We start from the raw sequence: 26,458 nt of genomic DNA, 5'->3' as shown, positions 1-26,458 counted from the left end.
AGGTTTGTAATGATGTAATGAAAAAACCTTCAATCTTCCTCAGTCTCTACCAGCAAAAAATGAAACTTGACTACATCAGTTTTCTAAATATTTAAAAGTAACAAAACTCAATGAGGAAAAAAAAGAGTTGAAATGAATATATCACATACAGCACCTGTTTGTGTAGTAGTTCTTAGACTAACAGCAGGTTGACATCATAAGCTTCTCAGAGGCTAGAATATAAGTGCCTCAGAATGCAGATGACATCATAAGCATCCGAGTGACTAGATTACAGCATGAGTGGATCAATGGCCACTTCAGAGGGGTCTGTGCTGAGAAGCTCATCATACATTACTGTCAGTGTATTAAAGTTGTATTTATGTAACTTTTTTTATATTGTACTTACATGTATGTCTTATAATTAAAAGTGCTGCATAAAAGAATTACCAAATATTTCAGTGAATTACATCAATTGTATGAAAAACAAAACAGTTATGAAAACAAATTTTGACAGTTATGCATTGTATTTCCTCCCCAGTGCTGCCATGGGGGCTGTGGTACTAAATCATTTTGAGCAGACGGTGCGTCCTTTTATGGATTTTGTGGATCAGTTGCGGGGGCTTGGTGTTGATCAAGATGTGCCTTTACCGACCATCGCTGTGATTGGAGACCAGAGCTCAGGAAAAAGCTCTGTGCTTGAGGCCTTGTCTGGTGTCCAGCTGCCCAGAGGCACTGGTATGTTCATGTACAACCACAGTCAAATATGCATTTACCTCCATATTTAATACATTGAGAAATCTACCTACAGCAGTACTCTGAAACCACATCAGTACCTTACAATAATAATTTAATAATTATGTTCTATTGGGTTCATCAAAAGTTCTTTGAAAACATAAAAAATATAACAGAAGACTCTTGGCGGCTTTGTCATCACCATCATAGTACAGCACAACACAATACAGCTCATTAAACAGCAGTTCACTGTCTCAAGTCTTAATTTCAGCCAACCTGAATTTCAACAGAGTAGATGTTCAGAGCAAACCTATTTGCCTTTGTTTATCAAAGGAAGTATAAGTGCAGGTATGCAGTTTACAAAGCTCTATGCTCTCTACGAGTTTGTGGAAGTGTACAATGAACAGAAGTGATGCAGCCTTCAAAATTCCATTATTGAAAACAATGTGCATGGTTTTTGTTTCAAAAGGTCCAAAGGGGACATGAAAATAAAAAGATAGCTACCATAGCATTCATTCAGAAGCAGCTGGTTTCAGAGAAGAGTCTGTTCCCATTTTAAATTGTCATGATGAATCAGAAATCTACACTATATGGACAAAAGTATTTGGCCACACCTGGTTTGGGCTAGGCCCCTTATCTCCAGTGAAGGGCAATCTTAATGCTTCAGCATACCAAGACATTTTGGACAATGCTATGCTTCCAACTTTGTGGCAACAGTTTGGGGAAGGCCCTTTTCTATTCCAACATGACTGTGCCCCAGTGTACAAAGCAAGGACTATAAAGACATGGTTTGATGAGTTTGGTGTGGAAGAACTTGATTGGCCCGCACAGAGCCCTGACCTCAACCCCATCGAGCACCTTTGGGATGAACTGGAACGGAGATTGCGAGCCAGGTCTTCTCATCCAACATCAGTGCCTGACCTCATAAATGCTCTACAGAATGAATGGGCACAAATTCCCACAGAAACACTCCAAAATCTTGTGGAAAGCCTTCAAAGAAGAGTGGAAGCTGTTATAGCTGCAGAAGGGGGACCAACTCCATATTAAAGTACATGTATTTGAATACAACGTCATTACAATGTAATGGTCAGGCGTCCAAATGCTTTTGTCCATATAGTGTGTGTGGACAGGAGCTATATCCTTAACATTTAAGGAACCAGTGATGTCTAAAAGAGTCTAAAAGAGCTGTATTCTCTTCATGTACTTTCAAAAATATGATCTTGTCCTTTCAAAGGTTGATTTTTTTGAGACGGTCATTTAATCAATGGGCTTTTTGATTCCATCATTTCACCAGTACATTTTCTTTTTTCGTGTGTATGTTTTCTCTGTTGGGTTTTCTGTTATGAAAGGGGTGGTGACTCGATGTCCCCTGGAGCTTATCCTGATCCACAGTGAAGACACCGACTGGGAGGGGAAGATATTATACAAACAAAAAAGTATAAAGTTGGATTCTCCTGAGCAAGTGTGTGAGGAAATCAAAAATGGTAATTTGACATGATTTTATTATGTTTTATTGTATCTCTATTTTAATTTATACTCTAACAGACAGCTTAATAGTACACAGTGAAATAATGACTGTGAAATTCTGTCAACTTGCTTTTCCCAGCTCAAAATCGGTTGGCTGGGAAAAACTGTGAGATCAGCCATGAACGAATTACTGTTCAGATCAAATCCAAAACCACCCCAGACCTCACCCTTATCGACCTGCCAGGAATCACACGGGTGGCAATGGGGGGACAGCCTGATGATATTGCCACCCAGGTAAGTCCTCTGAAATCCCTTCCACAGCCCTCCCCACACTGATGGCCCCTCCCACTCCCTCTACCACAGTGGACCCCTTACAATCCCCCTCATACCATAGAGACCCCTCCCACACTGAGCTGGTTTGGTCCTGCTAGTGACAATGTCTTTTCTTCTTTCTTTCTTCAGATAAAGAGCTTAATTTACGAGTACATCATGAACAAGGAGACCATAAACCTGGTGGTGATCCCGTGCACTGCTGACATCACTACCGCTGAGGCCCTGCAAATGGCACAGGAGGTTGATCCAGAGGGAGAGAGGACCATTGGTACTGACTCATACGGATATATTCCATGCCTGTAGATGCATTGGTACTGATTCCATTTGTGTTTGCATGGGGATTAATCCTGTGTTTGTAGGTTTGTGGGTACTCATCCCCTGTTTGTATTCACTTGGAGACTCATTTTGACTGTAACAATATGGTGACAAATTCCAAGAATGGTCTGTAAGAGGGACTGATTTTCATGGGGATCAAACCAACTGTTCAGTGTCCCTCTAATTCATCTCTTAGGTGTCCTCACTAAGCCTGACCTGGTGGATAAGGGAATGGAGGAAAGAATCCTCAGCATCATTAGAAATGAGTTGATCCCTCTGAAGAGAGGATATACCATCGTCCGCTGTCGAGGACAAAAAGAAATCGATGGCAAAGTCTCGCTTTCTGATGCCCTCAACTTGGAGAAGACATTTTTCAAGGAACACCAGCAGTTCAGGTATTAAATTCAGTTATTGCATCACTTGTACTTTTGTTGGTTTTAAGCAAAGCCTCACAGTCCAATAGCTTAATTTGATCATATGTCTTCAAAGGAATTTACTCGACAGCAAGCAGGCTGGCATAAACAATCTTGCAGAGATGCTTTCAAGGGAACTCCTGACTCTGATCAAGGTAAACATGAACAGTATGATTGTTACATAAATTCTGCATACCAGTAAAGTACTGCAATTATAAGGAACCTGAACGTTGGTGTGAACTCCCCACATCCATTTCCATACTATTGATACTGTTCTTCTCTGTTATATTCTGATTCTAATATTGTGAAGTAGTTGCCTTTTGCATGAGCAGCACTTTGTAAAGTGTGTTATTATTATCGTTATTGTGCCTTGCAGTGTTGATCAAGACAAGAGATCATTCTGTTTTCTTCACAACAGAGTTCACTTAATACTATAGTGGCAGACATCTTCATGAAGTTACACAAGGTAGAGGAGGAACTTAGCTTCATGGGGAATATTCCAGACAGCCGAGAGATTGCCAGATTCCTGATTGAGGTGAGCTTTCACAGGTTCATAAAGGCTAATCAGCGTGTGCTAGAGGAAGTTATTTTACCAAGAGTCATTCAGGAGCCCCAATTTATGTTTTTATCTTTTTCCTTTGTCTGAGGCAGAAAATCAAAGTCTTTTTGGATGACATCCAAGCACTGACAAATGGCGATATTTCCCAGCAACTTGTAAAAGAAACAAAACTTTACTGCTTCACCCGTGACCAGTTCTCAAAGTGGCACCAGACTCTGGAACAAAGAGATGTGGACAGTGAGTACATCCTCTCGTTTTCAGATGACCTGGGTAAAAGAGGTGGGCGGTGAGCACATCCTCTTGCTTTAATTTGATCTCATAAAGCATGGCAAGGTGATGTTTCCTCTGATGTGTTTTGGCTTGTGTGTTGCGTTTTGTCAGTTGAGAGCACTCTGCAGCCCTTGGCTGAGGAGTTTATACAGATCAGTCGAGGGAGGCAGCTGCCAGGATTCCAAAATTACCGTGTATTTGAAGCATTGTGTCAAAGGCTTATTAAAGAGATGGAACCTCATGCTTTTCAGCTCTTGTCAGCCATTTCTGGTAAGCATTTTTCCTTGTTTAGAGAAAAATGTAAATTGGGATCAAATGGTAGTACACAATATTTAATAATGGTTTGCATGATTTGTATGTTCTGGTCCATTTCTGAGTCTGAGGTGCGTTGTACTTTGTGTCTCCGTTCCTCACACAGATAAAGTCCTGGAAGACCTCATCGAGGTGGCTACCATGCATTTCAAAACCCTGCCCAACCTCCTAAAACACACAAAGGTTTCTCCTTTCCTTTATCTCACTTCTTGTGAAAAAAGCTTGATTCAGTGCTGTTGATAAAACAGGAAAAATTAAGCATTACTGTGTCTCAAATACCTTGTCTATATGTGAATCAAATGTTTCAATTTTGTTTACTACCGATTTAATTAAACACTGTGAAAACACACCAGAAGTACAATTATAAAAAGCAGTATTGAGATGGTTTATACTTGAGATATGCACATGTAAACCCCGCATCAGTGCTTCCTTTATCACATTTTATAGAGTTGTAAATATAATACTGATCATTTCTTCAAAAATTGCATAATATTCTCTCCCAGTCCTGAAATGTAGAGGCACAGATGAAATGCATTATTGAGATACTCTGAACCTTTGATAATTAACTCAGTCAATGTGATAAAATGCATGCATGGACACATATACCCATAATTAATGTCCCTCAGTAGAAAGTGCTATGTGTTTCTTATAGCTTATCCGCTGTTATATTCCAGAGGTGAATAAGTGCCAATGTCTCAAATTTTCTCCAAAAGCACTAACTCAATAGCCAGCAAATACAAATACGGAAATCATTTCATAACATGGTATACTTTAATGCTGTGATTTGAAAGGGGAGATCAGCATGATGGTTCAGTCATCTAATTAACAGCTACATTTCCAGTGGTTTAAATGGTAGCTAACTCTAGACAGGGTAAAGTACTGTGAAATAACTACCACAGTTACAACAGTCGGGAAGTGGCCCTGACCACTTTGTCACCGAGCTACAAAGCTAGCTAGTGGTCTAGAGAGTAAAATGTTAAGATGTCTGTTTCTGGCACTTTCAGCTGGACAAAACGGGTCTTTCTCCAAAAACCTGGAACCCACCCCAACTGTTCATGTGAAAAAAGAGCACTCCTGGTCCTGGCCACACAGTTCCAGCTAGATGAGTTGGAATTTGCTCTGACAGATAGGGTTACTTTAACATGAAGAATCAAACATGATGGAGGGGCACTACCTGACTAATCTAAAGTGTTTTTGTTCTTTTGGCAGGTTTATATTGGACCTAAGTTAAACACTGCCGTATTTCAGCCTTAGTTCCTTCATAAGGGTGTAAGAAGAAAAAAATGCAAGATTTGTTTTTAATGGTAGAAGTCATAGGGCATGACTTCAAACCAATAAAAAGAAATGTTAAAGCATATGTCTCGTTCAATAACCAAATCACTCAGAATACTAATTAACAGAAAAAATAATAGCAATAGTAATACGTGAATGAAAAGTAATAATCATGAATAAAACATTAATACTGAAAACAACCAAAATAACCATACTAAACTGGAAAAAATTATGAGAATATTGTACATGGACTGGCAGCTATCATATCGACAGAAGGACGGCTCCATAGAAATGTACCATCTAGTTATAAACTGATGAACAGCAAAAGGAATCACTGCTGACAAGGAAAGCAGATGAACCAATCATGGATAGGTCTGCTTGTACAAACATTGCATGTCTGAGTGCTGTGAACAACCAACCAGATCTGTAATTCAGAGATCTGGAAACCTAATTAACGAAAAAGCTTTCAACTCTACAGTAGTCCCAGAAAATGTAGTAGTTTCCAATTTAAAAATGCAGAAAGAGTCCTGTTGCAGTAAATGTTTCAAATGGTGTCCCTTCCTGACTGAATCTGGAATTTTTTGCTTGGATTTATGCCCATATGATGTGTGACAGTCATGTGCGACTTTGTAACATTTAGCCATCATTAATCTTTACCTGTATGTATGGCATATTTATATTTTGTCACTGTCTTTCATCCTTTGAATACTTTCATACATTTGTAAATGGTTTCCAATAAATTAGGTACTGATAACCCAAACCAGAAAAAATCATTCAACCATACATTTGTAACAATTTTTTTTCCTGTAAAAAAAGCAGTAATGATGCTGATTGCATTGATAGACATGTTTGTCGATATAATACTGTAGCATTTTCATGTAGTCCCTCCCTAGGAAGCAGTGAAGGCACGGTTCACTTAAAAACATTGATGTCTCTGTGCAGGAGAAAAGCAGTCAGATCCAGCAGGCACAAAAAGCACACTCAGCAGAGCTCATCAAGACACTGTTCAAAATGGAGGAAATGGTATACACCCAGGATGGGACGTACTCCTACAAGATGGATGAGCTGAAGGCTCAAGACGACGACAATGCCAGGGGCGAAGGCCGCAGGACGAATGAGCTCTCAGATCTGATGAAGCATGTGAAAACGTACTTGAAGGTACCAAACTTTACTCCACAAGAAACTGAAATAAACCGCAACAAGAATCCCTCAATTAGTACATCTAGTGATAAAGTATCTCTCTACTTGTTTTTTTCTGTAATAATATAGAAAGTAAATGTAAAGCATAGTACTTAGCTGGTTTGAAAGTAATACTGTGAGTGTGTGTGCACAGATCTCTTCAGGTCGCCTGGCTGACATGGTGCCCATGATTCTGCGCTTCCACATGCTGCTGGAGACTGGGGCAAAGCTGCAGACGGAGATACTGCTCGTACTGCAGGACACAGAGGGTTTGGAGCACATGGCTGAAGAAAAGGAGGAAACAGCAGAGCACAGGCGCCGCCTAGTGGAGAGGCAGGACCGGCTCAAATGGGCAATAGAGCAACTGTTGGAATCCTGACACCACAGCACCTGACTATTGTGATATCATGGATGCTTAGCTCTAAAAGGAGGTAGTGGTGAGACAGTCTGAGTTCACTGAGAGCTTAAAATAAAATAGTCTAACAACATCTTTTTTGTCTAACTTCATCCTGTTTGATTATTTATATACTTTTTTTTCAAGCCAGTCACAAAATTAAGAGAACGCTTTCCTTCCAAGTTCTAACATGTATGCGAGAAAGATAAACAGATATATAAATATAGAGATATAATATCCCCATTTATGAGATGAATTCCTAACAAATTTATCAAATCCAGTTTTTGTGTAAAACATAAACATAAAGCCAAAGCATTGTGCACTTAATATGTTTCAAAATCTATTTTTCCCTGAATATAATTGAAAATATGGCACTTTTTTGTTAATATAGGTTGATTAGGCAGAGTTTCTTCTTTGAGTATAAAATAAACATACATCATGGTGATAACCATGAACATAAAATGTCTACATTCTTTGTTTCATGTTTTATTATGTGTATGTGTACAGTAACTCACTGTTTTGGCGTGTGTGTGAACTTTCAATGGTGTGTCGTGCCCTCCTGTGGCAATAGGAGGGTTATCATTCTTCATGTACCAGATCACACATCGTATCATTTGGGGATCTGTGGCTTTATATTGGAGTTGTTACAGCTTGTTTAGAACAGTAAATGTGAAACATGGCTGTTGTTTGCCCACTTTTGTTAATAAAATGAAGGCACGTTTCAAACTATGCTAAACCTTGTCTCTGTCTTTGAAAAAAGAAAGGGCCAGATGGCCCACAAGTGCCAGGAATAATTTTGCAAACACATGTTGTAAAGTTTTCTTAATCCTTACTCCGGTATGATGTGTTGGTTTGGTTTCTCACACACCTCTACTGTGGTTTCGTTTAATACGGCTCATAACTAAAAGTTATGATTCCCCACTGGGGCACTGCCGTTGTACCCTTGGGCAAGGTACTTAACCCAGAGTTGCCGTTGTAAATATCCAGCTGTATAAATGGATAGCATGTTAAAACTGTAACCTATGTAAATTGCTCTGGATGCGTCTGCTAAATACCAATAAATGTAATGCATTGCTCAAGAGGTAACAAACACAGCGAGCTAAACCACACAGAGCGTCACACTAACACATCGAGTAAGCAGAGCTCTGTTTTTTCCGTTTGTAACCATGTCAACCTCGTTAGTTTTACCTAAAACCCCCTTGGCTGTTGTATAATACCCGTAACCTACGGCCTCGCGGGGCTTATTGCTTTTATAAAACTGTTACCATTTACCTTGTAAAGTTCTATAAAATCAACAAACAGTGATAAAAACCAGTTTGAATAAAAATTGAGGAATAAATACATTCTTCCGCCAACTAGCCTAGTGCAGTGCTTTAGCGAGTTAGGCTACTGACAGAATGGTTGCCAAACAACACACACACGCTGGAACCTGTGCTGTAAAATCTGCAAAATAAAGACACTCTGGCACCAAGGGGATTGCCATTTAGGGGTGCTTAATATTAATCTGAATATCACCGTTTATGGTACAGTTGTTAAAGTAATGGTCCGGGTTAGCGCTCCTCTTTGGTGTTATCGGGGCATTTAATTCAGTGCCGGTGCGCTTTAACTGAGACTGCGTGCCAGCAAGTATATTACTCCACGCGTTTCTCGCACTGAAGTTTGGACGCCAGTAGGATTGCAGAGACGATTCACATCTATGCCCCGTCACCGACACAATTTCTCTGGCTTGAAGGCCAGCATCAGAAAGTTTTTGCACCGTTGTGCTTCGCAAGCAGTGATTGGTGTAGATTCTGTTATTCTGACATTCTGTTACGGTGTTAACACTTTTTAACAAGTTGGCATGGAAACAATTTGCAGCGCATTAATATGGAACGTGATGCGGTGAGATGGAAGGTATACGGGAAATATACAACGGCTTCGAACGCGAAACTGCCAATCATAATTGAGGGTCGGAACTATCAGTTTTATAATATGCAGATAATACATAGCGTACGTAGTTTATCTCGCTTCGCTAAGAGGAGAATCATGTATTAAAACAATATGAACGACTTTATGCATCAATATTCATCTTAAAACATGAACATGTGAGAAATGATATTGCTCACTGACGATGCCATCAAGAGTGTATAAAAACAACGTTAACTTTGAAAGGAGGAGAGCAAACGAACCACCAAAAATCCCAGGTGAGGTGAAAAAATCGCAATCCTGTTTCGATGTGGTTTAATGGAGCAGACACGGGAGCTCCGAACTGTGTTTCAGACATGTTTTTTTTATTATTATTATTATTAAATCCTGGCCCCGCTCCGTAATTTCCACAATACATGACAGTGCATCAGGCTGGCGATTGGCAGATAATTCTCATATCATGACATATCCCTCATCAACTGACGTCACCATATCACCATACATTTGCATAGGTGTGGCAGAAGAGGTATAAAACACTTCACTGTTGCCTTTGATGTCAGTTTGGTTTGGATGAGCTTACAGAGTGCAATCCTTTCCCATTCTTAAATCACATCATCTGGAAAAGAATCATAAAAAGGTAATAAATGTTTTCATTCGTTTTATTTGAGTTTCTTCTGACCGCTTGTTCCCTCAGGCCATTGTATAGAGTCAGAGAAACGTTATAGGCTAACTGATAGCCACAAAACCACAATATAACATTTTCTGTATGTATGTATATTACAACTATATGCTAAGTATGCTCAGGTAGCTTTCCAAATAAGGCAGGTAGCTTTCTTGTAACGTACTTGCTGGACGCACACCATTCTTAACAATGCTATTCTGTTTCTTAGGATTTCAGTGAGTAATTGAATACTCCTGTACCCCTGAATGGGACACACTGGATATTATTGATTTAAAAAATTATATCATTAAATTTTACAACTATACGACTAAAATAATTTTGTTAATTACAATCAGGTAGCTCTCCAACTGTAACCTACTTGCTGGACCCAAACTTGAATTTTTCCTAGTTGCACATCCAGCACACCACAAATAATTACATTTTATATTGGAGGTGTTACAACTTGTTCAAACACGAAATGTGAAACATAGTTATTGCTTGCTCGCTCATGTTAGGAAAATGAAGGTACATTTTAAATTATGTTACACCTTGTCTCTATCTCTGAAAAAAGAAATGACCAACTGGCCATCACGCCACGCAGAAATGCCAGAAATAATTTCAAAAGCATGGTTTAAAATTTTCTTAATACTTTTGAGAATTTGGAGGTAAACTGGGAATGGGTGCGGCAGGGATTGGCCTCTTTACTCCTCATTACTCTGGCATGATGGGTTGGTTTGGTTTCGTTTCATTTTTCCTCAGTACATGGGGCGCAAACGCAAGGGCTGATGTCTAACGACTCTCCATAGATGGGCTTCAGTAACGTATGCTTACATCCGCCTGGAATCACAGTGTTGACCAATTATACTAAGAGCCATATATTCATCATACTAATGTGCAACTAAAACTAAGAAAGGAGAAATGTCAAAAGGTATGACGAAGACTAATACGTATTTTTGTCAAAAGACGAGACTAAAACTAGATCTTAAAAAGCTGCCAAAATTAACACTGGTTGTATGTCTATCGATTAATTGAATGAATGAAGGAGTCATGCCTTAAGCTGCCCAGGGCGCTAGATTCAGCGTCTTAAATTTGACACAAGCAGCAACATAAAGTTTTAAAAGGCGACGAGAAGATGCGAGACAGGGGCAAACGTTACGAGACTGAATGTCAGTCAAGCTGGTCTGCTAAATAGACAAGGTGGCACAGACAGACGCTATATTGTAGCAGGGCAGCATCAGTTTGGAACCTTTTTGCTGGTGATTAATCAGGTGTACACCTTAAGATAACTTCCATGTTCCTCAGTCTCTAGCAGCAAAAAATGAAATCTGACCACATTATTCTGAATATTTAAATTACATAAAATTACATAAATTCTGCATACCAGTAAAGTACTGGAATTATAAGGAACCTGAACGTTGGTGTGAACTCCCCACATCCATGTCCATACTGTTGATTCTGTTCTTCTCTGTTATATTCTAATTCTAATATTGTAAAGTAGTTGCCTTTTGCAAGAGCAGCACTTTATAAAGTGTGTTATTATTATCATTATTGTGCCTTGCAGTGTTGATCAAGATAAGAGATCATTCTGTTTTCTTCACAACAGAGTTCACTTAATACGATAGAGGCAGACATTTTCATGAAGTTACAGAAGGTAGAAGAGGAACTTAGCCTCATGGGGAATATTCCTACTGACAGCCGAGAGATTGCCAGATTCCTGACTGAGGTGAGCTTTCACAGGTTCATAAAGGCTAATCAGCGTGTACTAGAGGAAGTTATTTTACCAAGAGTCATTCAGGAGCCCCAATTTATGTTTTTATCTTTTTCCTTTGTCTGAGGCAGAAAATCAAAGACTTTTTGGATGACATCCAAGCACTGACAAATGGCGATATTTCCAAGCAATTTGTAAAAGAAGCAAAACTTTACTGCTTCACCCGTGACCAGTTCTCAAAGTGGCACCAGACTCTGGAACAAAGAGATGTGGACAGTGAGTACATCCTCTTGCTTTAATTTGATCTCATAAAGCATGGCAAGGTGATGTTTCCTCTGATGTGTTTTGGCTTGTGTGTTGTGTTTTGTCAGTTGAGAGCACTCTGCTGCCCTTGGCTGAGGAGTTTATCCAGATCAGTCGAGGGAGGCAGCTGCCAGGATTCCAAAATTACCGTGTATTTGAAGCATTGTGTCAAAGGCTTATTAAAGAGATGGAACCTCATGCTTTTCAGCTCTTGTCAGCCATTTCTGGTAAGCATTTGTCCTTGTTTAGAGAAAAATGTAAATTGGGATCAAATGGTAGTACACAATATTTAATAATGGTTTGCATGATTTGTATGTTCTGGTCCGTTTCTGAGTCTGAGGTTTGTTGCACTTTGTCTCTCCCTTCCTCACACAGATAAAGTCCTGGAAGCCCTCAATGAGGTGGCCACCATGCATTTCAAAACCCTGCCCAACCTCCTAAAACACACAAAGGTTTCTCCTTTCCTTTATCTCACTTCCTGTGAAAAAAGCTTGATTCAGTGCTGTTGATAAAACAGGAAAAATTAAGCATTACTGTGTCTCAAATACCTTGTCTATATGTGAATCAAATGTTTCAATTTCACTTGCTACCGATTTAATTAAACACTGTGGGAAACAAACCAATACTACGATTATAAAAAGGCAGTACTGGAATGGTTCACACTTGAGATATGCACATGTAAACCCAGTATTAGTGCTTTCTTTATCACATTTGATAGAGCTGTCAATATAATTGTGAATGTTTACTTTCTTCAAAAAATGCATAATATTGTCTCTCAGACCTGAATTGTAGAGGCACAGATGAAATGCTTTATTGAGATACCCTCTGAACCTTTCTTTTGGTACGCTCATATTGGACTGCTGTACTTTAGACTTAGTGCCTTTGTAGCATTTAAAAAGAAAAAAATGCAAGATGTATTTTTTACTTGTAGAAGAACAGGGCTGAACTTGCTAAAGCACATGTCGCTTAATAACCAAATCACTCAGAATATTCATTAACAAAAAAATCACACATAATAATACATATGTAAAATGTAATAGTTAGAGCAACCAAAATGACCATATTAAACTGGTAAAAACTATGAGAATATTGATCATGGGCTGTCAGCTATCATATTGTCAGAAGGACAGCTCCATAGAAGTGTTCCATCTAGTTATAAACTGATAAACAGCAAAAAATACCCACAGTGCATGTCTGAGTGCTGCAAGCCGCTAACCAGATCTGTACATCTCCAATGGAAACCCAATTAATGAAAAAGTGTTCAACCCTAAATTAGCCATGTTTGTCGACATAATACTGTGGCATTTTCATGTAGTCCCTCCCTAGGAAGCAGTGAAGACACGGTTCACTTAAAAACATTGATGTCTCTGTGCAGGAGAAAAGCAGTCAGATCCAGCAGGCACAAAAAGCACACTCAGCAGAGCTCATCAAGACACTGTTCAAAATGGAGGAAATGGTATACACCCAGGATGGGACGTACTCCTACAAGATGGATGAGCTGAAGGCTCAAGACGACGACAATGCCAGGGGCGAAGGCCGCAGGAGGAATGAGCTCTCAGATCTGATGAAGCATGTGAAAACATACTTGAAGGTACCAAACTTTACTCCACAAGAAACAGAAATAAACCAGCAACAAGATTCCCTCAATTAGCACATCTAGTGATAAAGTGTATCTCCACTTCTTTTTTCAGTAATAATAAAGAAAGTAAACTTAAAATATAGTACTTAGCTGGTTTGAAAGTAATCTTGTGAATGTGTGTGCACAGATCTCTTCAGGTCGCCTGGCTGACATGGTGCCCATGATTCTGCGCTTCCACATGCTGCTGGAGACTGGGGCAAAGCTGCAGACGGAGATACTGCTCATACTACAGGGCACAGAGGGTTTGGAGCACATGGCTGAAGAAAAGTAGGAAACAGCAGAGCACAGGCGCCACCTAGTGGAGAGGCAGGACCGGCTCAAAAGGGCAAAAGAGCAACTGTTGAAATTCTGACACCACAGCACCTGACTATTGTGATATCATGGATGCTTAGCTCTAAAAGGGTGTAGTGGTGAGACAGTCTGAGTTCACTGAGAGCTTAAAATAAAATAGTCTAACAACATCTTTTTTGTCTAACTTCATCCTGTTTGATTATTTATATACTTTTTTTCCAAGCCAGTCACAAAATTAAGAGAACACTTTCCTTCCAAGTTCTAACATGTATGCGAGAAAGATAAACAGATATATAAATATAGAGATATAATATCCCCATTTATGAGATGAATTCCTAACAAATTTATCAAATCCAGTTTTTGTGTAAAACATAAACATAAAGCCAGAGCATTGTGCACTTAATATGTTTCAAAATCTATTTTTCCCTGAATATAATTGAAAATATGGCACTTTTTTGTTAATATAGGTTGATTAGGCAGAGTTTCTTCTTTGAGCATAAAATAAACATACATCATGGTGATAACCATGAACATAAAATATCTACATTCTTTGTTTTGTGTTTTATTATGTGTATGTGTACAGTAACTCACTGTTTTGGCATGTGTGTGAACTTTCAATGGTGTGTCGTGCCCTCCTGTGGCAATAGGAGGGTTATCATTCTTCATGTACCAGATCACACATCGTATCATTTGGGGATCTGTGGTTTTATATTGGAGTTGTTACAGCTTGTTTAGAACAGTAAATGTGAAACATGGCTGTTGTTTGCCCACTTTTGTTAATAAAATGAAGGCACGTTTCAAACTATGCTAAACCTTGTCTCTGTCTTTGAAAAAAGAAAGGGCCAGATGGCCCACAAGTGCCAGGAATAATTTTGCAAACACATGTTGTAAAATTTTCTTAATCCTTACTCCGGTATGATGTGTTGGTTTGGCTTCTCACACACCTCTACTGTGGTTTCGTTTAATACGGCTCATAACTAAAAGTTATGATTCCCCACTGGGGCACTGCCGTTGTACCCTTGGGCAAGGTACTTAACCCAGAGTTGCCGTTGTAAATATCCAGCTGTATAAATGGATAGCATGTTAAAACTGTAACCTATGTAAATTGCTCTGGATGCGTCTGCTAAATACCAATAAATGTAATGCATTGCTCAAGAGGTAACAAACACAGCAAGCTAAACCACACAGAGCGTCACACTAACACATCGAGTAAGCAGAGCTCTGTTTTTTCCGTTTGTAACCATGTCAACCTCGTTAGTTTTACCTAAAACCCCCTTGGCTGTTGTATAATACCCGTAACCTACGGCCTCGCGGGGCTTATTGCTTTTATAAAACTGTTACCATTTACCTTGTAAAATTCTATAAAATCAACAAACAGTGATAAAAACCCGTTTGAATAAAAATTGAGGAATAAATACATTCTTCCGCCAACTAGCCTAGTGCAGTGCTTTAGCGAGTTAGGCTACTGACAGAATGGTTGCCAAACAACACACACACGCTGGAACCTGTGCTGTAAAATCTGCAAAATAAAGACACTCTGACACCAAGGGGATTGCCATTTAGGGATGTTTAATATTAATCTGAATATCACCGTTTATGGTACAGTTGTTAAAGTAATGGTCCGGGTTAGCGCTCCTCTTTGGTGTTATCGGGGCATTTAATTCAGTGCCGGTGCGCTTTAACTGAGACTGCGTGCCAGCAAGTATATTACTCCACGCGTTTCTCGCACTGAAGTTTGGACGCCAGTAGGATTGCAGAGACGATTCACATCGATGCCCCGTCACCGACATAATTTCTCTGTCTTGAAGGCCAGCATCATAAAGTTTTTGCACCGTTGTGCTTCGCAAGCAGTGATTGGTGTAGATTCTGTTATTCTGACATTCTGTTACGGTGTTAACACTTTTTAACAAGTTGGCATGGAAACAATTTGCAGCGCATTAATATGGAACGTGATGCGGTGAGATGGAAGGTATACGGGAAATATACAACGGCTTCGAACGCGAAACTGCCAATCATTGAGGGTCGGAACTATCAGTTTTATAATATGCAGATAATACATAGCGTACGTAGTTTATCTCGCTTCGCTAAGAGGAGAATCATGTATTAAAACAATATGAACGACTTTATGCATCAATATTCATCTTAAAACATGAACATGTGAGAAATGATATTGCTCACTGACGATGCCATCAAGAGTGTATAAAAACAACGTTAACTTTGATAGGAGGAGAGCAAACGAACCACCAAAAATCCCAGGTGAGGTGAAAAAATCGCAATCCTGTTTCGATGTGGTTTAATGGAGCAGACACGGGAACTCCGAACTGGGTTTCAGACGTGTTTTTTTTTTTATTATTATTATTAAATCCTGGCCCCGCTCCGTAATTTCCACAATACATGACAGTGCATCAGGCTGGCGATTGGCAGATAATTCTCATATCATGACATATCCCTCATCAACTGACGTCACCATATCACCATACATTTGCATAGGTGTGGCAGAAGGGGTATAAAACACTTCACTGTTGCCTTTGATGTCAGTTTGGTTTGGATGAGTTTACAGAGTGCAATCCTTTCCCATTCTTAAATCACATCATCTGGAAAAGAATCATAAAAAGGTAATAAATGTTTTCATTCGTTTTATTTGAGTTTCTTCTGACTGCTTGTTCCCTCAGGCTATTGTATAGTGTCAGAGAAACGTTATAGGCTAACAATATAAAATTTTCTATATGTATGTATATTACAACTATATGCTAAGTATGCTCAGGTAGCTTTCCAAATAAGGCAGGTAGCTTTCTTGTAACGTACTTGCTGGACGCACACCATTCTTAACAATGCTATTCTGTTTCTTACGATTTCAGTGAGTAATTGAATACTCCTGTACCCCTGAATGGGACACACTGGATATTATTGATTTAAAAAATTATATCATTAAATTTTACAACTATACGACTAAAATAATTTTGTCAATTATAATCAGGTAGCTCTCCAGCTGTAACCTACTTGCTGGACCCAAACTTGAATTTTTCCTAGTTGCGCAGCCAGCAAACCACAAATAATTACATTTTATATTGGAGGTGTTACAACTTGTTCAAACACGAAATGTGAAACATAGTTATTGCTTGCTCGCTCATGTTAGGAAAATGAAGGTACATTTTAAATTATGTTACACCTTGTCTCTATCTCTGAAAAAAGAAATGACCAACTGGCCATCACGCCACGCAGAAATGCCAGAAATAATTTCAAAAGCATGGTTTAAAATTTTCTTAATACTTTTGAGAATTTGGAGGTAAACTGGCCTCTTTACTCCTCATTACTCTGGCATGATGGGTTGGTTTGGTTTCGTTTCTCTGGTTTGGTTTCGTTTCATTTTTCCTCAGTACATGGGGCGCAAACGCAAGGGCTGATGTCTAACGACTCTCCATAGATGGGCTTCAGTAACGTATGCTTACATCCGCCTGGAATCACAGTGTTGACCAATTATACTAAGAGCCATATATTCATCATACTAATTTGCCCACAGAGCGTAGCAATCATCTCTAAGAACAACATTCCCTGCATTCATAGTGTTCACATGGTGCCAAACATTGAATTTAAAAAAGAAAAATGACAATTGCTTCAAACTATAGGCAGTTCATTCCACTGCTGGGAGGTCATTGAGGAACAAAGGAAAGTTTTGGATGTAAGACTGTGGAGTGCAGGTTATCAAGCCAAAGGCTCGTGTAAGAGCACTGTTGATTTCGTCAATGAAAACTATAAAAAAAAAAAATAAAAAAAAACTACTCGTCTACGACCTTTTTCCACATGACGAAGACGTGACGGAAACTAGACAAAACACCTTTAAAACGGTAACTATATAATTAAATGTCTCCGTTTTCACCGACGAAAACGTGATGGGACGATAATTTCAATTATGGACTAACACACTTAATTAATTATGACGCTTTTGCGTGATATCTGTTTAGTCCAATAAAAAAATTAATTTTGCTTTGACCTGTAGGCAGGTCATTCCAGTGCTGAGAAGCCAATGTGGAACAAAGGAGAATTTGAGATATGAGACTGTTGAGGGCAGGTTATCAAGTCAAAGGCTCGCACAGGAGTGTTAGATAGTGCTGATTTCCTCAATGGAAGCTATGAGGAAAACCACTCATTTATGACTTAACTATATAACTAAATTAGTTCCTCCTTAGTTCAACTGCCTTGCATTCACTGTAGCTTGCTGTAAATAAATGTGTTGATTTTGGAGGCGAATTGGCTTTAGAGACTAGGCAAAATATAGTATATTATAGACAAATATTAATTTTGCTACAAAACCAAAACTTGACATGCTTTTCCGGCGAAGGCAAAATAATGCCAGCTTGGGAGCAATTGCCTTCATGGTTTGATTTAAGTTGATTTGATTGAGTTTGAATTCTACAGTATACAGCCTACTTGATAAACTTCTGAAATACTAATTTGTATGTTCACTATGTTCATGAATGTCCCTGCATTCCTGAATTCAGCGAACAATTAACAGACCCAGTAATGCCGTATATTTGATAGTCCCGCACTAGCACACCTGATTCAGTCTGTCAACTAATAAGCACAACCTTTCTTCGTTTAAGTAGGTTCGCTGGTGGTGGCAGAATACATCAAATACACAGTTGAGAGTCGCTGACTCTTTGGATAGAATCGGATAACTGCAATGTTAGCTATTATTTTGTTGGCTCGGTGGTTATAGATATATTATGGGAATGTTGTCTAAGTGCATCCGTGTGTGCACCATGGAAGGTTAAGGTTTGTAATGATGTAATGAAAAAACCTTCCATCTTCCTCAGTCTCTACCAGCAAAAAATGAAACTTGACCACTTCAGTTTTCTAAACATTTAAAAGACACATAACTCAATGAGGCAAAAACAGTTGAAATGAATATAATACATACAACACCTGTTTGTGTAGTAGTTCTGAGACTAACAGTAGGTTGACATCATAAGCATCTGAGAGACTAGATGACAGCATGAGTGGGTCAATGGCCACTTCAGAGGGGTCTGTGCTGAGAAGCTCATCATACCTTACTGTCAGTGTATTAAAGTTGTATTTATGTAACTTTTTTTTTATATTGTACTTACATGTATGTCTTATAATTAAAAATGCTGCATAAAAGAATTACCAAATATTTCAGTGAATTACATCAATTGTATGAAAAACAAAACAGTTATGAAAACAAATTTTGACAGTTATGCATTGTATTTCCTCTCCAGTGCTGCCATGGGGGCTGTGGTACTAAATCATTTTGAGCAGACGGTGCGTCCTTTTATGGATTTTGTGGATCAGTTGCGGGGGCTTGGTGTTGATCAAGATGTGCCTTTACCGACCATCGCTGTGATTGGAGACCAGAGCTCAGGAAAAAGCTCTGTGCTTGAGGCCTTGTCTGGTGTCCAGCTGCCCAGAGGCACTGGTATGTTCATGTACAACCACAGTCAAATATGCATTTACCTCCATATTTAATACATTGAGAAATCTACCTACAGCAGTACTCTGAAACCACATCATCAAAAGTTCTTTGAAAACATAAAAAATATAACAGAAGACTCTTGGCGGCTTTGTCATCACCATCATAGTACAGCACAAAGAAATACAGCTGATTAAACAGCAGTTCACTGTCTCAGGTCATATTTTTACTTACATTCAGCGAACCTGAATCTCAACAGAGTAGATGTTCAGAGCAAACCTATTTGCCTTTGTTCATCAAAGGAAGTATAAGTGCAGATATGCAGTTTACAAAGCTCTATGCTCTCTATGAGTTTGGAAATGTACAATGACCAGAGGTGATGCAGTCGCTGCAAAATTCCATTATTGAAAACAAAGGGGACATGAAAATAAAAAAAAAGATAGCTACCATAGCATTCATTCTGAAGCAGCCGGTTTCAGAGAAGACTCCTTTCCCATTTTAAATTGTCATGAAAAATCAGAAATATATGTGGACAGGAGACATGTCCTTAACAATTAAGGAATCAGTGATGTCTAAAAGAGCTGTATTCTATTCAGGTACTTTCAAAAATATGATCTTGTCCTTTCAAAGGTGGATTTTTGAGGTTGTCTTTTAATCGGAGGGCTTTTTGATCCCATCATTTCACCAGTACATTTTCTTTTTTCGTGTGTATGTTTTCTCTGTTGGGTTTTCTGTTATGAAAGGTGTGGTGACTCGATGTCCCCTGGAGCTTATCCTGATCCACAGTGAAGACACCGACTGGGAGGGGAAGATATCATACAGACATGAAAGTATAAAGTTGGATTCTCCTGAGCAAGTGTGTGAGGAGATCAAAAATGGTAATTTGACATGATTTTATTATGTTTTATTGTATCACTATTTTATTTTATACTCTAACAGACAGCTTAATAGTACCAGGTGAAATAATTATTGTGAAACTCTGTCAACTTGCTTTTCCCAGCTCAAAATCAGTTGGCTGGGAAAAACTGTGAGATCAGCAATGAACGAATTACTGTTCAGATCAAATCCAAAACCACCCCAGACCTCACCCTTATCGACCTGCCAGGAATCACACGGGTGGCAGTGGGGGGACAGCCTGATGATATTGCTTCCCAGGTAAGTCCTCTGTGACTGAAATCCCTCCTACAGCCCTTACCGCCCTGATGGCCCCTCCTTGTACCACAGTGGACCCCTTACAATCCCCCTCACTCCATAGAGACCCCTCCCACACTGAGCTGGTTTGGTCCTGCTGGTGACAATGTCTTTTCTTCTTTTTTTCTTTCTTCAGATAAAGAGCTTAATTTACGAGTACATCATGAACAAGGAGACCATAAACCTGGTGGTGATCCCGTGCACTGCTGACATCACTACCGCTGAGGCCCTGCAAATGGCACAGGAGGTTGATCCAGAGGGAGAGAGGACCATTGGTACTGACTCATAGGGATATATTCCATGCCTGTAGATGCATTGGAACTGATTCTGTTTGTGTTTGCATGGGGATTAATCCTGTGTTTGTAGCTTTGTGGGTACTCATCCCCTGTTTGTATTCACTTGGAGACTCATTTTGACTATAACAATATGGTGACAAATTCCAAGTATGAAGGTCTGTAAGAGGGTGTAGCAAAGGGCGAGAGCAGTCACCCCACCCTGCCTCAAACCCGGGTCTACTGGGTGCCAAACCTGCAGCTTGACCGCAACACCAAAGAGCAAGGCTCGTTGGAATGGCAGCCAGAGCTCACACTCAACTCTAGTGAGCACACTCTGTCACACTGCCCTCCCCTTCGGGAAGCGTGCCCATGGGTTCATGCACCAAGGCGTCCCTCATGCATTCCCCCACCGTACTTCTCCCATGCCAGGGTGCCCCACTCACTGGTGCTTCACCCATCTCTGGGGTCCCTCACACTGGGGTCAACCTAACCTGGGGGTCCCTCATATGGCCCACACACTGGGCATGCCTCCGATGGCTTCACAGCAAGCCATCCCACTACTGACACCATATGTAGTGAAGGGCGAGAGCAGTCACCCCACCCGGCCTCAAACCCAGGTCTACAGGGTACCAAACCTGCAGCTTGATCGCAACGCCAAAGAGCATAGGGACCAAACCAACTGTTCAGTGTCCCTCTCATTCATCTCTTAGGTGTCCTCACTAAGCCTGACCTTGTGGATAAAGGAATGGAGGAGAGAATCCTCAGCATCATTAGAAACGAGTTGATCCCTCTGAAGAGAGGATATGCCATCGTCCGCTGTCGAGGACAAAAGGAAATCGATGACAAAGTCTCGCTTTCTGATGCCCTCAACTTGGAGAAGAGGTTTTTCAAAGGACACCAGAATTTCAGGTATCATATTCAGTTGGTGCATCACTTGTACTTTTGTTGGTTGTAAGCAAAGCCTCACAGTTCAATAGCTTAATTTCATAATATGTCTTCAAAGGAATTTACTCGACAGCAAGCAGGCTGACATAAACAATCTTGCAGAGAAGCTTTCAAGGGAACTCCTGACTCTGATCAAGGTAAACATGAACAGTATGATTGGTACATAAATTCTACATACCAGTAAAGTACTGCAATTATAAGGAACCTGAACGTTGGTGTGAACTCCCCACATCCATTTCCATACTGTTGATTCTGTTCTTCTCTATTATATTCTAATTCTAATATTGTGAAGTAGTTGCCTTTTGCATGAGCAGCACTTTGTAAAGTGTGTTATTATTATCATTATTGTGCCTTGCAGTGTTGATCAATTTAAGAGATCATTCTGTTTTCTTCACTACAGAGTTCACTTAATACTATAGAGGCAGACATTTTCATGAAGTTACAGAAGGTAGAAGAGGAACTTAGCCTCATGGGGAATATTCCGACAGGCAGCCGAGAGATCGCCAGATTCCTGACTGAGGTGAGCTTTCACAGGTTCATAAAGGCTAATCAGCGTGTACTAGAGGAAGTTATTTTACTAAGAGTCATTCAGGAGCCCCAGTTTATGTTTTTATCTTTTTCCTTTGTCTGAGGCAGAAAATCAAAGACTTTTTGGATGACATCCAAGCGCTGACAAATGGCGATATTTCCAAGCAACTTGTAAAAGAAGCAAAACTTTACTGCTTCACCCGTGACCAGTTCTCAAAGTGGCACCAGACTCTGGAACAAAGAGATGTGGACAGTGAGTACATCCTCTCATTTTCAGATGACCTGGGAAAAAGAGGTGGGCGGTGAGCACGTCCTCTTGCTTTAATTTGATCTCACAAAGCATGGCAAGGTGATGTTTCCTCTGATGTGTTTTGGCTTGTGTGTTGTGTTTTGTCAGTTGAGAGCACTCTGCTGCCCTTGGCTGAGGAGTTTATCCAGATCAGTCGAGGGAGGCAGCTGCCAGGATTCCAAAATTACAGTCTATTTGAAGCATTGTGTCAAAGGCTTATTAAAGAGATGGAACCTCATACTTTTCAGCTCTTGTCAGCCATTTCTGGTAAGCATTTGTCCTTGTTTAGAGAAAAATGTAAATTGGGATCAAATGGTAGTACACAATATTTAATAATGGTTTGCATGATTTGTATGTTCTGGTCCGTTTCTGAGTCTGAGGTTTGTTGCACTTTGTCTCTCCCTTCCTCACACAGATAAAGTCCTGGAAGCCCTCAATGAGGTGGCCACCATGCATTTCAAAACCCTGCCCAACCTCCTAAAACACACAAAGGTTTCTCCTTTCCTTTATCTCACTTCCTGTGAAAAAAGCTTGATTCAGTGCTGTTGATAAAACAGGAAAAATTAAGCATTACTGTGTCTCAAATACCTCGTCTATGTGTGAATCAGATGTTTCAATTTCACTTGCTACCGATTTAATTAAACACTGTGGGAAACATACCAATACTACAATTATAAAAAAGCATTATTGGGATTGTTCACACTTGAGATATGCACATGTAAACCCAGTATTAGTGCTTTCGTTATCACATTTGATAGAGCTGTCAATATAATTGTGAATGTTTACTTTCTTCAAAAAATGCATAATATTGTCTCTCAGACCTGAATTGTAGAGGCACAGATGAAATGCTTTATTGAGATACCCTCTGAACCTTTCTTTTGGTACGCTCATATTGGACTGCCGTACTTTAGACTTAGTGCCTTTGTAGCATTTAAAAAGAAAAAAATGCAAGATGTATTTTTTACTTGTAGAAGAACAGGGCTCAACTTGCTAAAGCACATGTCACTCAATAACCAAATCACTCCGAATATTCATTAACAAAAAAATTGCACATAATAATACATATGTAAAATGTAATAGTTAGAGCAACCAAAATGACCATATTAAACTGGTAAAAAACTATGAGAATATTGTTCATGGGCTGTCAGCTATCATATTGTCAGAAGGACAGCTCCATAGAAATGTTCCATCTAGTTATAAACTGATAAACAGCAAAAAATACCCACAGTGCATGTCTGAGTGCTGCAAGCCGCTAACCAGATCTATACATCTCCAATGGAAACCCAATTAATGAAAAAGTGTTCAACCCTAAATTAGCCATGTTTGTCGATATAATACTGTGGCATTTTCATGTAGTCCCTCCCTAGGAAGCAGTGAAGACACGGTTCACTTAAAAACATTGATGTCTCTGTGCAGGAGAAAAGCAGTCAGATCCAGCAGGCACAAAAAGCACACTCAGCAGAGCTCATCAAGACACTGTTCAAAATGGAGGAAATGGTATACACCCAGGATGGGACGTACTCCTACAAGATGGATGAGCTGCAGGCTCAAGACGACGACAATGCCAGGGGCAAAGGCCGCAGGAGGAATGAGCTCTCAGATCTGATGAAGCATGTGAAAACGTACTTGAAGGTACCAAACTTTACTCCACAACAAACTGTGAAATAAACCAGCAACAAGAATCCCTCAATTAGCACATCTAATGATAAAGTATCTCTCTACTTATTTTTTCTGTAATAATATAGAAAGTAAATGTAAAATATAGTACTTAGCTGGTTTGAAAGTAATATTGTGAGTGTGTGTGCACAGATCTCTTCAGGTCGCTTGGCTGACATGGTGCCCATGATTCTGCGCTTCCACATGCTGCTGGAGACTGGGGCAAAGCTGCAGACGGAGATACTGCTCGTACTGCAGGACACAGAGGGTTTGGAGCACATGGCTGAAGAAAAGGAGGACACAGCAGAGCACAGGCGCCGCCTAGTGGAGAGGCAGGACCGGCTCAAAAGGGCAAAAGAGCAACTGTTGAAATTCTGACACCACAGCACCTGACTATTGTGACATCATGGATGCTTAGCTCTAAAAGGGGGTAGTGGTGAGACAGTCTTGAGTTCACTGAGAGCTTAAAATAAAATAGTCTAACAACATCTTTTTTGTCTAACTTCATCCTGTTTGATTATTTATATACTTTTTTTCCAAGCCAGTCACAAAATTAAGAGAACGTTTTCCTTCCAAGTTCTAACATGTATGCGAGAAAGATAAACAGATATATAAATATAGAGATATAACATCCCCATTTATGAAATGAATTCCTAACAAATTTATCAAATCCAGTTTTTGTGTAAAACATAAACATAAAGCCAAAGCATTGTGCACTTAATATGTTTCAAAATCTATTTTTCCCTGAATATAATTGAAAATATGGCACTTTTTTGTTAATATAGGTTGATTAGGCAGAGTTTCTTCTTTGAGCATAAAATAAACATACAATCATGGTGATAACCATGAACATAAAATATCTACATTCTTTGTTTCGTGTTTTATTATGTGTATGTGTACAGTAACTCACTGTTTTGGCGTGTGTGTGAACTTTCAATGGTGTGTCGTGCCCTCCTGTGGCAATAGGAGGGTTATCATTCTTCATGTACCAGATCACACATCGTATCATTTGGGGATCTGTGGTTTTATATTGGAGTTGTTACAGCTTGTTTAGAACAGTAAATGTGAAACATGGCTGTTGTTTGCCCACTTTTGTTAATAAAAGGAAGGCACATTTCAAACTATGCTAAACCTTGTCTCTGTCTTTGAAAAAAAGAAAGGGCCAGATGGCCCACAAGTGCCAGGAATAATTTTGCAAACACATGTTGTAAAGTTTTCTTAATCCTTACTCCGGTATGATGTGTTGGTTTGGTTTCTCACACACCTCTGCTGTGGTTTCGTTTAATACGGCTCATAACTAAAAGTTATGATTCCCCACTGGGGCACTGCCGTTGTACCCTTGGGCAAGGTACTTAACCCAGAGTTGCCGTTGTAAATATCCAGCTGTATAAATGGATAGCATGTTAAAACTGTAACCTATGTAAATTGCTCTGGATGCGTCTGCTAAATACCAATAAATGTAATGCATTGCTCAAGAGGTAACAAACACAGCGAGCTAAACCACACAGAGCGTCACACTAACACATCGAGTAAGCAGAGCTCTGTTTTTTCCGTTTGTAACCATGTCAACCTCGTTAGTTTTACCTAAAACCCCCTTGGCTGTTGTATAATACCCGTAACCTACGGCCTCGCGGGGCTTATTGCTTTTATAAAACTGTTACCATTTACCTTGTAAAGTTCTATAAAATCAACAAACAGTGATAAAAACTTGTTTGAATAAAAATTGACGAATAAATACATTCTTCCGCCAACTAGCCTAGTGCAGTGCTTTAGCGAGTTAGGCTACTGACAGAATGGTTGCCAAACAACACACACACGCTGGAACCTGTGCTGTAAAATCTGCAAAATAAAGACACTCTGACACCAAGGGGATTGCCATTTAGGGATGTTTAATATTAATCTGAATATCACCGTTTATGGTACAGTGGTTAAAGTAATGGTCCGGGTTAGCGCTCCTCTTTGGTGTTATCGGGGCATTTAATTCAGTGCCGGTGCGCTTTAACTGAGACTGCGTGCCAGCAAGTATATTACTCCACGCGTTTCTCGCACTGAAGTTTGGACGCCAGTAGGATTGCAGAGACGATTCACATCTATGCCCCGTCACCGACATAATTACTCTGGCTTGAAGGCCAGCATCAGAAAGTTTTTGCACCGTTGTGCTTCGCAAGCAGTGATTGGTGTAGATTCTGTTATTCTGACATTCTGTTACGGTGTTAACACTTTTTAACAAGTTGGCATGGAAACAATTTGCAGCGCATTAATATGGAACGTGATGCGGTGAGATGGAAGGTATACGGGAAATATACAACGGCTTCGAACGCTAAACAGCCAATCATAATTAAGGGTCGGAACTATCAATTTTATAATATGCAGATAATACATAGCGTACGTAGTGTTTATCTAGCTTCGCTATC

General features: G+C 39.7%; 2 protein-coding genes across 2 annotated transcripts; both read left to right on the top strand.

The window, feature by feature from the left end:
- Positions 1 to 524: 524 nt before the first annotated feature.
- On the top strand, positions 525 to 13,748 carry LOC118778988 (interferon-induced GTP-binding protein Mx-like). Its single transcript, XM_036530793.1, has 12 exons — positions 525 to 714; positions 2,061 to 2,195; positions 2,318 to 2,472; positions 2,641 to 2,779; positions 3,023 to 3,221; positions 3,316 to 3,394; positions 3,658 to 3,774; positions 3,891 to 4,077; positions 4,180 to 4,338; positions 4,487 to 4,563; positions 6,595 to 6,810; positions 13,569 to 13,748. Exons 1-12 carry the CDS (start codon positions 525 to 527, stop codon positions 13,710 to 13,712), a joined length of 1,797 nt encoding a protein of 598 aa, XP_036386686.1. The 3' UTR covers positions 13,713 to 13,748.
- A 5,228-nt stretch (positions 13,749 to 18,976) lies between these two features.
- On the top strand, positions 18,977 to 24,591 carry LOC118778987 (interferon-induced GTP-binding protein Mx-like). Its single transcript, XM_036530792.1, has 12 exons — positions 18,977 to 19,166; positions 19,904 to 20,038; positions 20,161 to 20,315; positions 20,488 to 20,626; positions 21,337 to 21,535; positions 21,630 to 21,708; positions 21,972 to 22,091; positions 22,208 to 22,394; positions 22,497 to 22,655; positions 22,804 to 22,880; positions 23,805 to 24,020; positions 24,198 to 24,591. Exons 1-12 carry the CDS (start codon positions 18,977 to 18,979, stop codon positions 24,420 to 24,422), a joined length of 1,881 nt encoding a protein of 626 aa, XP_036386685.1. The 3' UTR covers positions 24,423 to 24,591.
- Positions 24,592 to 26,458: the final 1,867 nt, after the last annotated feature.

This window comes from Megalops cyprinoides, chromosome 6, assembly GCF_013368585.1.
Source record: "Megalops cyprinoides isolate fMegCyp1 chromosome 6, fMegCyp1.pri, whole genome shotgun sequence".
Taxonomy (NCBI): Eukaryota; Metazoa; Chordata; class Actinopteri; order Elopiformes; family Megalopidae; genus Megalops; species Megalops cyprinoides.
This window is presented reverse-complemented; position numbering and strand designations above follow the sequence as displayed.